This window comes from Phlebotomus argentipes, unplaced genomic scaffold (genome assembly GCF_947086385.1).
Source record: "Phlebotomus argentipes unplaced genomic scaffold, Phlebotomus argentipes genome assembly scaffold_4, whole genome shotgun sequence".
NCBI classification, from domain to species: domain Eukaryota; kingdom Metazoa; phylum Arthropoda; class Insecta; order Diptera; family Psychodidae; genus Phlebotomus; species Phlebotomus argentipes.
The window spans coordinates 11,601,419-11,614,769 of record NW_026776174.1 but is presented as its reverse complement, the minus strand read 5'-3'; the positions used below and the strand labels follow the sequence as shown (position 1 = coordinate 11,614,769).

The following is a 13,351-nucleotide window of genomic DNA, read 5'->3' as shown; positions in this document are numbered from 1 at the left end:
TGATTTCAGATTGATGGCGCCTCGCTTAGTCTTCAGACAAAATTCCCCGCCGCACGAGACGCCAATTTCCCCATTTTTATGCATAAATGCCCCACAAATAAACGCGAGCACAGAAATGGCTCCAATTCTATTTTGCCTATGCATCCAAATATCAATTCTCAGATTCAGTTCACATGCGGAATGGTTTAATGAAATGCTGATTAATTGAGCGCCTATATTTTGGTGGTGCCATAGACATCAGAATGTGGAAGTCTGACTACGAAAATAAATCAAAATGATCTAATTTTGAGAATCTGTCCATTTTAGTGGCACATGTTGTAGAACAAATAAACACCAAATCCTCACAAAATGCACATATGGAAGGTCTTAGTTTTACGGTCGTGCAGAGAAGAAGATCATGAGGAAAACAAACAGACAAGGCGCTCAGTCACATTTTCAATCGAGTGACAAACAGAAGTTTAGTCGATTCTCTCGCTGATTATTTTGTGAAACAACAAATTGAGCAAGTTCAGATCTTGAGGAAGGACGAGAGAATGAAGTGTCTTAAAATGTGATTTGCCAGTGAAAATGTCCTGAGGAATAGTGAAAAATGAAGAAAATCATCGATAATGGTTAGTGCCAAATAAATGAGCGCGCAATGGACAATTAGTGCAATAATTGAGTGTCTTGGACGAATTAAGCGGCCAAATACAGAGAGGAAGTGCAAGCAATAAAGCAACGCGATAAATAACTGTAAGATGCCACAATTTGGGATTTGCGGAATAATTCTCTTGCTCACTGTGGGAACATCTCTTGAATTGGAATATGAACATGAAGGTGAGTATATCAATGAAGATCTCACATCTTTTTTACACACTCCTTGCCAATATCTTCTTTAATTTATTACACTCCTCACAATATATATTTCAGCCATAATTTGAGATCCGAGGCTGAGATCAAAATTTCTCTTTATTCCCATTTATAGTAAAGAAGGTGATCTTTTTCTCCTTCGGCGCTTTTCAGCATCTTTTGTGTGTGATCTGTTGCCCGGCCAACGAGCTGCAATACCTATAATAACAATCATGCATTCTGAGCATGGAGAGGTGGAGAAAGACGCTTTGGTCCATAATTAATTCGAAAAAGCCGATAATAATATAAGTACCTTCGTCTTTTTCTCTCCCTGGCGCTCACGTTGGCGCCAGACGACAAAGTACGGGAAAACACTGTCATCATAAAGAAACGTTTCTTATTATTATTGTGGCGATATCTGGAGTGCACGCATTATTCCACATTCGCTGGCTATTATTGTGTTGCGCCTCAAAGAAAATGCCATGCACACAAAACTCAGGGAGGCAGAGAGACACAAAACTCTTGCCGCCGCACTCTTCGGGCATATGTTGAATTTTTTCACACATTCTGCATTCGCAATTCTGAATGGCCAAATATGAAAAGTCCCTTTCACACAGCACCGCATCCAAAGGAACCCGCGCCAAGGTGTCCGGCGAGAATTTCATCACTAATAAGGTGTTCTCTCTTCTCTCTCTCTCTTCAACCTCAAGGCATTTACTCAAATGGAATTGCTAATGGAAAGTTAGTGATTCCCAGAAAAGTCGATCAGCACGGCAACCATGTCTCGCACTTATTGGATCACCATCACGATCATGAGGCCAATGAGACCACTCTGCACTATCACTTGGAGATTGATAACGAAACGCTGCATTTAGAATTAGAGTGAGTCACAAATTTTGCCACATTTAATTCCCATTAGCTTCTTGCCACTTCGAAGATTGAGAATATTGTTGATGTCGATGGCTTAAGTGAAGATTAATATGCAAAGTAATATTAAAAGTATATTTAGAGTGAGTTTTTGGAAGTGTTCAACCTAAATAAACTGAAACTATATGCTGATAAAAGGTAGAGATTCGTTTAATTAAGATATTGTCGACTTTCAGAGATCCTCAAGAAATGACTCTTAATTGTTCTGGACAATTATTAATTTTAACCAAATACCGAATTCAATATTTCATGATCAAGAGATTAAATTCGCATAATCAACAGATTTAGTTGCGACCACAGAAACGACAGAAAATACTTGAAATAAAATTATATTCAAAGTTCAAAAATTATTTCAAAGCATTTTCTCATCAAGTTGCCGTTTGAATGGAAAACACTTCACTAAAACTCATGGAATTTTAAGAAATTAGATGATTTCACAACCTTTTCTTTGGTAGGCCTTCGCATGAGTCCTTCATTGCTCCCCTGATGGTCGTGGAGCGCCACAAGAGGGACACGAAGGTGCGCAAGAAGTACAAACACAGCAACGCCAGTTCCTGCTTCTACCAAGGGCAGATACGGGGACACCATCGGTCCAAAGTGGCCCTTTCGTCGTGCAACGGCATCGTAAGTCTCTAGGATAATGCTCTGGGAGAAGGTGTGGTCGCCTTTCTTCGCGGCAATTCATCCGCGATTGCCGGCGATTATCTGTTGGCCATAATAGCTGGCAGTCGTACAAACAAATGGCTTGTGAAGCCTCATGCATGAGTGAAGAATTGCAATCTCTGAGGCGATGATCTTTCCGCAGAAATTCACCAGAAATTGTCAGCTAAATCAGTGCGTATAAATTACATTCGAGGCAATTGTGTGACTCTAATTTACATCTTAATTACAAGTCCGCTTTCGAGAAGCAGCCGGCATTTCTATGGGGGCAAAAATGGTCAAAGTGCCGTAAATTAATTGACATCCTAACTTCTCAGAAAGCTCATGCTCGCGGCGCGCAACAAAATCAGACTAAGTGCACTGAATGTTGGTGGTTAAATGAATGTGGCAAGTTAATTGCGATATAATTGCTCATTGCAATTATGAGCTTTCAAGTAATGTCGCGCGATGTTTGTTATACATTTTAGTGTGAGGCAAAAGGTGCGCGATTTTCGCGAGTGAAAATGACTACATTGCCTGTGACGCCAACACCATTAAGTCCGCCTTTGCTAATTCATTCATTAAATTCAATAACTAATTCCGAGATACACTCTCTCAATGGAGAGTGGCTTTCCGCCGCGCGAGACAGGTTGACCCACACAGAGACACTCATTCAGCGCGACCTGTTGAAATGCAATCCTTTTTCATCGTCAAACACCATCATTCGATGTGGAACTTTATGTTTCCCTCATCTCAATATTTTACCACAGATATTAGACACAGATTAGAGCTGCTGAGACATTAGTGAGTTGAGTGTTGGCGACAAAAAATTAACCGTTTCACCAGAAATCGCTCTAGCGACAATTTGTATCACAAAATTCGCGCGCTCAACATTTTAGGGATATAATAAGTTTTTTCTCAGACCTCATAGCTCTACAGAAAAAATATACTTTTAATTAAAATTAATACCACACGCCAGGAGAAAAAAGTTTACAATTTATTGCCTGGACCACAAGACGCATTTTTTGGCCTGGTTAGTGAGTTAATGACGAGTTGGGAATAGGCACGAGTTTGTTATAAAATTCATTCGCTGCACAATAAATCACATTGGCAAAAGGATGGCGAAAGAGAGGAATTGTGATGATTTATTCCCCTGCTTCCAGACTGGATTCGTGGCCTCGAAGGACAAGGGTTTCTACTGGGTGGAGCCCTCGAAGAGACACAAGCCTCACCATCGCCTGGGCCATCCTCATGTCGTGTTTAAGGCACAGAATGTCAATCCGCACAGCGCCTCGGTGCCGCCCAAGAAGCGCCGAAAGCACAGGCGCCGCCGGACCAGCACGTGCGGCACAAAGGAGCCCAAGAGGAAGGCTGAGACGCAAATCGAATGGCAGCCGCAGGGAAAGGTGCTCGTTCAGGGCGGTCGAAGGGCGAGGAATCGCAGCCCGAGACGGCCAAAGCGCTCCGTGAGCACACCGCATCACGTGGAAGCCCTGGTGGTGGCGGATTCCACGATGATGGCCTTCCACGAGCACGGAGACGTGCAGACGTACCTTCTGACCATTATGAACATGGTGTCGTCGCTGTACAAGGATCACACCATTGGCAATCTCGTGCACATCGTCGTGGTGAAGATCCTCATGCTGGACGACGAGGAAGCTGAAGAGGAGCTGAACGTGTCGCACGCAGCAGAAGCTACGCTGTCCAACTTCTGTCGTTGGCAGCGGAAGCTCAATCCTAGAGACGACCAGGATCCCCACCACCACGATGTGGCCATTCTCGTGACCAGAAAGGACATCTGTTCCCACAGTGGCTGCATGTGAGTAGAGTATCCTTTGTCACGCCCCCTCGTAAGCCCCACCCATTGACGCGCTAGTAGGGGAATTGATCAAAGCTCGCGGCCGCCTTCTCTAGGTCAATGGCGTGCGATTGCAATCTCTCCGTCGCGAATGCATTTATCTGGTCTTTGCAGGACGCTGGGGGTCGCAAATGTTGGCGGCATGTGCAGAATGGACAAGTCATGTAGTGTCAATGAAGACAATGGAATCACATTAGCGCACACGATCACCCATGAATTGGGTCACAAGTAAGTTTCCTTGTTTGATGTTGAATTGATGTCTTTCATTATCGGCGCAAAGCCCAAATGCAGAGACCGAAAGCGACACACACACACACACACACACACTGCGGACGATCGCGGAAGAGTGAAATCGCGATTCTTTCTCTCCTTTCTGCGAATTAATTTTTGCACCATATCGCGAGAGGGTGTGTTTTATCCAATATATCTTTCCGTATTTGCGTGCGTCTCTTTCGCTCTTGAGTGCCGCAGCGGAATTGTAAAATCAAAAGTCGCCTGCCAATTAATCAGCTGCCAGGCAATAAATTAGTGTTGCTCAACTAATTAAACTGCTGTCTGGAGATCGCGTTTCGCCCACGGAAACGAATAGAAGCTGTTTTGTACAATTATTAACAATATAATTTTCTATTTATTTACACACTTTGTGTGCCCACTTGCAATACGATACCGATCGCTGGTGATCTCGCGGATTCGTCTGATAGTGGCTTCGCGATCGTGTGCGTTTGCCATTTGATGCTCGCCATCTCTCGCGGTTCTTTGGCTCGCACACAGGCAATTTTGGCATCGGATATCTGATCAGCCGACTTGTCTGATTGATTGATTGATTGAATGATTTATTAGGTGAGTAATTACAGAATGTAGCATGCAAACCGGTCGCGGTGCGATCAACTGGAGGGAATATCACTTGAATGAATTGAGAAAATCAATCGCCAGTGCACACAAGGAGGCATTGTAATGTAAATTGCCATGTGCATGCGTCTCATTAGCCGCTCTCATGAGAAGTGCGAGGCTTCATTCCATCGCGACAAAGATGAATTCAACGCGTTCATTTGCGTCGCGCGAGAGTGCAATTATTTATGCCAAAATGATCGTCGCACACGGCTCTGCGCATTTAAATTACAAATGTGCAAAATTGATTTTGAACTTTGCTGCACACACACAATTTTCTCACAATTTCCGTTACGTGCAATTCAATTCATCATCTCGCGCGCCACCCGTTCAATCACACACAATCGCGGCCACAAGAGCGGCTCTGCGCCGATTAATCATTGCACAGAGCTTCAAAGTGGGACTGGATTGAGGAAAATGGCAAATTCACTGTTTCTTTAATTTATTGCTACAGTTTCGGCATGTATCACGATACCGAGAAGACTGGCTGCGGCCACCGCATTGGCTCCATTCTACATGTTATGACACCCAGTTTCGAAGCGGACACAACACACGTGTCATGGTCAAATTGTAGTCGTCGCGATATTACACACTTTCTGGAGTGAGTAATTTTCATTCTTGCTTTTCAGTCACAGAACGTATTTTATATCAGAACAACCTTTAATGAAATTATCGCATGAAACTAATCTGCAACTTAAGCAATCAATTGCATGCAACTGATTTGAGTTTTAACTGACAAAATCAATTATGTAAAAAAGATCCTTTCATAACTATTTGCGTCTTCTGGATCATCAGTCAAGGATTGGGAAAATGCCTAGACGACACCCCCACGACAGAAGAACTGGAGGACAAGTACGAGTATCCCGATCTTCCGCCCGGGGCCATGTACAATGCGGACCTGCAGTGTCGCCTGCAGTTCAATACAACCGACGAAACCGTGCGCGTCTGCTCGCAAATGGATGAGATCTGCTCTCAGCTGTGGTGCCAAGTGGACGGCTCCTGCATCACGCAGTTGCGAGCCGCCGCGCCGGGAACGACGTGTGGCAAGCACAAGTGGTGCCAAGAGCAGAAGTGCGTGCTGATGGAGGATCTGCCGCGGCCCGTGGACGGCGGCTGGGGCAACTGGAGTGACTGGACTGAATGCTCGCGCGCGTGCGGAGCCGGAGTCTCAATCCAGATGCGAGAGTGCAACAATCCGCACCCGTCGAACGGCGGGAGCTTCTGCATTGGCGAGAGGACACGCTACAAGACCTGCAATCTTGAGGTGTGTCCAGACGATGAGCCCAGCTTCCGCGCTGTCCAGTGCTCCAAGTTCAACAATGAGACTTTTCGCGGGAAGAACTACACTTGGCTGCCTTTCTTCGACACGCGTGAGTACATTTCGCGGTGACGCAGAGAATTATAATGCTGAGGGAGTTCTGGCTTTGCAGAGGAGCCGTGCAAGCTGTACTGCACTGATACTGACGACACTGTGATAGTGCCTTGGGGAGCGTCAGCCGCTGACGGCACGCCGTGCAATTTGGGCACAAACGACATGTGCATTTCCGGCATCTGCAGGAAAGTGGGATGCGATTGGGTGGTGGATTCCGAGACGATTGAGGATCAGTGCGGCGTTTGCGGAGGCGACGGCGAGACGTGTACTGTCATCAAGGGCGACTTCAACAAGAGGCTCAATATCTCGGAAGGATACTACCAGATCACCACGATCCCAGCCTGGACAAGGAACATCCATGTGGAGGAAGTGGGCCCGTCCAAGAACTACCTGAGCATCGGACAAGCAGGAACAGACAAGTTTTACCTCAACGGAGACAGGTGAATTTTCCACACTTCACAAAGAGCTTCCCTTCCTGACGAAGGATGTCTTTTCAGGCTCATTTACTTCTCAGGTGAGTACGATATTGCTGGCGCGAAGGGCTTGTACGACAGGAATGTGGAAAAAGACAAGGAGATCCTCAACATTCCGGGGCCCATCAAGGAGGACATCATACTGTACGTCCTGATGAAGGGCAAGCACAAGAACGTGGGTCTCAAGTATGAATACACGCTGCCATCCAATGCCACGGCGCCGCCAATCTTCCGCTGGAAGCTGGGCGACTGGACAGCTTGTTCTGCGACCTGCGGCGGAGGAGTGCACTTCAGATTCCCTATTTGCTATCAAGAGAACAAAGGTAAAGGCACCCTTCCTGGCACTGTTTTGTCTTATTATTCTGAAGAAATCCTTTGATTTTGCAACAGGAATTGTGGATGAGGAACTGTGCTGGTCCAATGCCGATGATCCGCGCCCAAATCAGATCAAAGAAGTGTGCAACGAGGACATGTGTCCGGCGCATTGGTGGGTCGGACCGTGGCAACTCTGTCCCGTGACGTGCGTGAAGCGCGGCGATCCGAACCCCGTCAAGCGGCGCTCCATAATGTGCGTGAACGAGTACGAAATGGCGCTTCCGGACGCCAGCTGCCACGAGAGCGAGCGTCCGGCCGACACGATGCCCTGCAGTCAGGTGATTCCCGTCTGCAGTGAGTCAGCCGAGGAGTTGGAGGGCGAGAAAGTGACGCCCGAGGAGACGAGCAATAATGTAATTTAGTTCTTAGGCATATTTCTGTGTTATATTAACATTCTCTTCGCGAGCTGAAAACTCTCTACTCCATTACCTGAACGCCCAGCCTCTTGTAGACGTACAACTCCGTAGGACTGCCCATGAAAATTCTCATAGAGTGAAGTAATAAAATTTATATTATAGATTCAACACTTAATACATAATAAAATTATAAATTTTCTCAATCAAATTACACAATTTTTCATCTCTTTTTCTTTCTAATTTCTAACTCTAACGTCTGTCTCTAATTACATTGCTATTGATTTTTTTTTTCTATCTTTATCATGTTAATTTATAAGTGTGCTTCTATGGATAAATGTAGATTTTTCACACAAATACTTTTAGTAGCTTTACATTTACTGCATTTAAGGTGAGACACAAACAGGTGGAAATAAAACAGGATGAGAAGCAGGATGCATTTTCCTTAATCTGATTATTTTTTAAATGAGAAAATTAATAATCAATGTGTTAAATTGTTTCAATGTCTTAATCTCTAAAGTAGCGCAGAAGGAAGTATGAGTTTTTATGCATAGAACTCGCGATCTGTCTCTTGATTTATTGCGTAAAAAAATCACATGAGTTAATCTTCTGTTACATTGTAATATGAAAAATATCCCTACACAATATAAACGCCCTTTCCTTCCTACAACTTTTATAATCATGCAAATCCTCACCTTATCGTCAATTAGTATTATGAAAATGTTATCAATTTGTTGACAATTGAAAACGACACAAATAAGTAATATAGAGTAAATAATCTTATGCTAATCATGATTAAATAAATTATTATGACACAATTTAAATCTCCATGAGATCCACACGAAATTTTTTTTTGTATAAATGAGTTTTGTAATGAAAGGTTTACTATATTAGACATACATATACTTTGTGTAATTGTACTTAAAATGGTAAAATAAAACATTCTTTCATAAAAAAAACATAAAATTGCCACTGAATTGTACCATTGCAGTTCACTTTAGAGATGGGGCGAGAGATTGGCGCAAGTACGCAACGCAAAGTTGGTCCCATGAAGAGCAAACAAGAAGGATAATGACTGTCAGAGTGGGTGGTGAGTCACTGGAAACCGTGGCGCGATAGAGAGTGATGTGAGATAGTGAGACATCTGTGATATGTTTCCCGACTGTGTCCATCAGAGAAAACATAGAGAGAGGTTTTCTTTTTCCTTTGTACTTGCAAGTTTGAGTACGTCTACGAGTAAAATACGTCTACTGTTCATCTACGAAGGAGAATCTCTAGAATTTGCGGCTCTGCGGTCCCGGATAGGTTCTGGGCGTGCTCGTGATGGTCACCTGCACGATCTTCTTGATCGCCACGGGCCGCGCGGCGTCACCCTTCGCCTCGCGACTGCCCGTCGCGTGGCTCGTCTGCGCGGCCGCGTCCTCCTTCCGCTTGGCCGACAGCTTCTGCAGATTCGCCGCCGCATTCCGCCTGGACACCTTGGGCGCTCCCGTGTTCTCCACCGGCTCCAGCGTCGACCGCTTGTTCCTCTTCGTGGGCGTGACAATGCGCGCCGCCACCGGGCCATTATCATTCACATCCCGCGACTCCTGCACACTCCCCACCGCCGCCGAGGCTTTGGTCACGGTGGCACTCTTATCAGTGATTATTTTTAGCAACCGCGTGCGACGCAAGATGTTATTGGCCAAATTTTGCGGTGGCGTGGTTACATTTGATGATTGTGTGTTAGATAATGATTTTGTTTTAGCAATGAACTTGTCCACTGCGCCAGATTCTAATCCACTGTTTTATTTATCGCACAGTTGCACAGTTGAGTAGGCATGAAGTGAGCAAGACGAGGAAGATAAATAGAGAAAAGAGAGAACAAAACAGTGTGTGATTTCCTTTCCTCTTCCCGCGAGAACATTGTCGCTCGCTTTCTTCCTCTCCACACGCAAAAAAAAAACACACACGCAGCCACACAAAACGCTAAAGCATGACAAAATACCATTTAGCAGGAAACAAGCATAGTAGTGATTTTTTAATTGCACGGTAAATTAAGCGGACTACAAACTAAAAAAAAACAAACACTCTTCGCAATGAACTCAATGCTACACAACATGCAGAACCAAAACGTGTAATTATGCAAATATTTCGCTCATGCTGCCGTATGATTCAGGGTGGATTTAGAGTAAAAGAAAAAGCCAGAACATTCACATGTAAATCCTGAACTCATAGTATAAATCAAATGAAGAAGTTTCAGGTGCCAACAATTATGCCATTAGAAGAGTGAAGCAAAGTTATATGAAAATATGCGGTAACACAACAAAATGAATTGCATGATGACTCATTAATTGGGCGATTAATAAGAGACTGTCGCTGTTTGAAAATGTCGGCAAATATTAACGCATAAAATTACTTGACAATCATTCGCTTAGGGAAAATTTTATAGTTTTTCTCTGATTTACAGGAAATTCGTGTTTCAAAAGAATACTGAGAAAAAGATGTCTTGAAAATATAAAGAAGCCCAATTAATGTAACCGTTTTATCGCGAGGTAATCGCCTTATTAGTGAGACACTCGTCAATGCAGTTAATGTGAGGATGGTGAAGAACAAAAGTAAAATGAACGCAAACTTCGGCAAGGGTGCAAATCTAAGGGTCTCCTCCCAGTGGGGCGTGCATGGAAGGAGTGGCATTAGTATAGCTTCGGAGCAAGTATGTGCTGCGAGGATTAATCCAAATCAATTATAAAAATCAAAACCGTCGACATGGCACAAGTGTCACTCACCTCTTCGTGATGTGCGCCCCCCTCTTGTTGCCATTCACCTCATTTGCCGCATTCTTGCGCTGCGCCAGACTGTTCGTGTGCATGGATTTGTTCTGAAAAGGCTGTGACTTCGCCCTAGTGTGAATGCCATACGACGGATTCCTGCTGATGAATGCATGAAAAGAAGAGTTACAAATGTTGACTCCGCCGCCTACGCGTCATCTCTAATCGATTCTCACCCATGATCAATGTTAACCGAGCGCGAGTGACGTCTTCGCGATGCCTTAATCTCATTGAGGTGATCACCTTGAGTTTTCCCACTCATGGGCAGAGTTTTAGATGATCGCAGCGATTCTATCGTCTTTGACGTAAATATTGCATTCTCATTATTATTGGGCTTGTTGCTTGGCTTGTTATCATTGAAATCCGACTCTATTGTCTCATTGTCATTCAAATTTATATTGTCCACCTGAAAGCACAGAACAACGATTACATCTTGGCTGTGAGGAAGACGCAATTCATCCTTTACCTGATGCGATATCGTTCCCAGACGATCCTTCAATAGCAACTGACGGAAGCTGTAAATGCCAAATTCGTGCGGAATTGGATTCTCCATGTTCTTATTGCTGCGATTCTTGTCGCCCTCCTGCCACAGGAAGTTCTCCTTCTCCTCCATCCAGCGCTGCTGGTGACCAATAACAGATCCCGGACGACACAGGCGCAGCCATGCGATCGCCTCTAGTGCACTAAACTTGTAGTGCTTCATGATGTACGCCCCAATCAGACTCCCTGTGCGACCGAGGCCAGCCTTGCAGTGCACGGCCACGGCGTGCGGCGTAGACTCGCAGTACTGTAGGAATTGCTTCATTATTGCATCATTGGGACAGCTTCCGTCCGGAAAGAACATGTCAATGTGCTTGAATCCCGCCTCAGTAAACTGCTTCGCGTCGTACGACTTGCAATTCAGGCGAATTATGTTCTGCACATTGTTACGGCGGAAGTAGTCAAAGTAGGACTCTGGCGAATGCTGTGGATATCCCTTCACTGCAAAGCAACAGAGACAATAAATCGATAAGGCGTCTGAAAGGCGCTTCAGAGACATTCTCATACCGATTCCAGCAATCCGATGAGGTCCACAGAGGGCAAGAAACTTTCCTGGCAAGATCCAATTCAAATCACCATTCTCCACGCGCTGCAGAGTGAGAAAATGTCGATTAATCACTTGTTTAGAGACTATGAAATCACCATTACAGTGATTACCTCATAATATTCATATTCCATCACGTTGAAATCGGTGAAATCAACAAAGTTGTACTTCTTGGCCTTATCAATCGCTCTCAGGCAATCCCTTAGGCTTATCTCGAACAGCGGTGTCATATTTGATGCATCGCGGAACTTGATATAAGCTGGAATATCTCCCGATGTGAGAATATCATAAGCCTCATTTGGTGGTTTCTTTAGGTACATAATCTGCACAATTGAGACGAAATATTAGCATCACAGCGGTCATTTTGCACACAATCATCTCTTACCATATAGGCACCGATGAGGAAAGCCGCATTGAGACGCTTCTGTGGCGTCGAATTGGTGTAATGGACAATCTTCTTGCGCGCCAGAGACTTTGAGTACAATTTCGCCTCCAGCATCTGGCAATATTGATAGACATGGCAAATGTTGAGCGGCCCAAAGTCCCAGAAGAAGTTCTCGTACACATAAGTGTCGTCTACGCAGAAGTACAGCGTATTTGCTGTGTTCTTCGGCTTCACATTGTTCTTCAGTGTGACAAAATAGAGACGATCTACAAAGGAAATAATTGCAACGAGTCAAATCGAGCAAATAGTCGAAGATTCAAGCAATCTTGCACAGTAAAACACAGTTCAAGAAACACTGGAAGGCCAAGAAGTTTTACAGCGACGCGATAATTCACTGCCCAAGAAGTTCATGGGGCATTTTCGTGTGGTAATATGCAAATTTGAGATTCCAAAAATATCGCAGGACAGCATTTTTTCAGCTCATGCTCCGTGCTTAGCCACTGAGGAAATTTCCAGTGCTCAGAATTCATAGAATTTCTACAATTGCGTGAAATGTTGTACCTTTTATAATCTCCGATGCACAAATGACTCTCTCTGCATCATCCATTGGAGAAGACTTCCTGATCCCGTCCAGAAGAGCGACAGTGAACCAGCAGGATTGCTCGTGCCACACAGAATGGGCCTAGAAGTGGAGTTGATGAGTGAGATTAGCCAGAGCCAAAGATTTGCTCAATTGCTTGGGTGCGATTCTCGCGCGATTCCTACACACAATTCCGGATGGGGTTTTTGTGTGTGGGCAGAGCAATTCTCGCGCGCTCTCGCTTCAACACCACAGCGGAACATCTGGCCAATTTATTAGACACTCTTCTAATTTCTTTCACTTTTGCATCCACGCAACACCAGCAAAACAACAAACAAGTCTCGCGTTCGCCCCACTCAAGAAAACGGATATTTCACCAATTTTGCCCTTTCCACTGTCCGGAGAGTGGAATTACGGTGGAAAACTGTGCAGAAGCGCGAGAATTACGCATTTTATTGCCACCTGGATGTGTTCAGAGGCTGTGCGATGGAAAAGCATCAATTAATTGGAATGAATAGAAGCAGGAGAAAGAATTTACAAATGGCGTATTTTGTGTACAGAAATTTTCTCCGAGAAAAAATGGCAAATGTGAAGGAATTCCAGTAGGTTTTCCCACAATTTCCTCACCTACACACACAGTGGAGTCCACACTAAACTTGTGCAGGCAAGAGGACTCATTTTTACACTTTTATCGCACAAAAAGACCACGAAATAAACGAGAGCAAGCCAATTTGTGTTTACAAATCGAAACTCCACTGCAGACTGGCATGAAGTTGGAG

General features: G+C 44.5%; 2 protein-coding genes across 7 annotated transcripts in view; one reads left to right on the top strand and one right to left on the bottom strand.

Moving 5' to 3' along the window:
- The window catches only part of LOC132258864 (A disintegrin and metalloproteinase with thrombospondin motifs 12), an 11,421-nt gene extending 2,749 nt beyond the window's left edge, over positions 1 to 8,672 (top strand). The window contains exons 2-11 of one of the 3 annotated variants that reach the window (XM_059756377.1): positions 563 to 816; positions 1,539 to 1,710; positions 2,211 to 2,379; positions 3,558 to 4,213; positions 4,367 to 4,480; positions 5,595 to 5,741; positions 5,936 to 6,510; positions 6,571 to 6,952; positions 7,010 to 7,308; positions 7,376 to 8,672. In XM_059756377.1, the coding sequence (XP_059612360.1) occupies positions 738 to 816; positions 1,539 to 1,710; positions 2,211 to 2,379; positions 3,558 to 4,213; positions 4,367 to 4,480; positions 5,595 to 5,741; positions 5,936 to 6,510; positions 6,571 to 6,952; positions 7,010 to 7,308; positions 7,376 to 7,722 (2,940 nt within the window). In that variant the 5' untranslated portion in view covers positions 563 to 737 and the 3' untranslated portion in view covers positions 7,723 to 8,672. Of the gene's footprint in view, positions 1 to 306; positions 817 to 1,538; positions 1,711 to 2,210; positions 2,380 to 3,557; positions 4,214 to 4,366; positions 4,481 to 5,594; positions 5,742 to 5,935; positions 6,511 to 6,570; positions 6,953 to 7,009; positions 7,309 to 7,375 lie in introns of all 3 variants that reach the window. The other 2 variants (XM_059756378.1, XM_059756379.1) reach the window with 2 other exon arrangements.
- The window catches only part of LOC132258868 (dual specificity protein phosphatase CDC14C-like), a 22,689-nt gene extending 9,338 nt beyond the window's left edge, over positions 1 to 13,351 (bottom strand). The window contains exons 1-9 of one of the 4 annotated variants that reach the window (XM_059756389.1): positions 13,200 to 13,350; positions 12,554 to 12,674; positions 11,993 to 12,258; positions 11,721 to 11,930; positions 11,571 to 11,652; positions 10,990 to 11,504; positions 10,700 to 10,929; positions 10,482 to 10,622; positions 7,854 to 9,495 (exon numbers count right to left, since the gene is read on the bottom strand). In XM_059756389.1, the coding sequence (XP_059612372.1) occupies positions 8,988 to 9,495; positions 10,482 to 10,622; positions 10,700 to 10,929; positions 10,990 to 11,504; positions 11,571 to 11,652; positions 11,721 to 11,930; positions 11,993 to 12,258; positions 12,554 to 12,599 (1,998 nt within the window). In that variant the 5' untranslated portion in view covers positions 12,600 to 12,674; positions 13,200 to 13,350 and the 3' untranslated portion in view covers positions 7,854 to 8,987. Of the gene's footprint in view, positions 1 to 7,853; positions 10,416 to 10,481; positions 10,626 to 10,699; positions 10,930 to 10,989; positions 11,505 to 11,570; positions 11,653 to 11,720; positions 11,931 to 11,992; positions 12,259 to 12,553; positions 12,675 to 13,199 lie in introns of those variants that run through there. The other 3 variants (XM_059756388.1, XM_059756392.1, XM_059756391.1) reach the window with 3 other exon arrangements.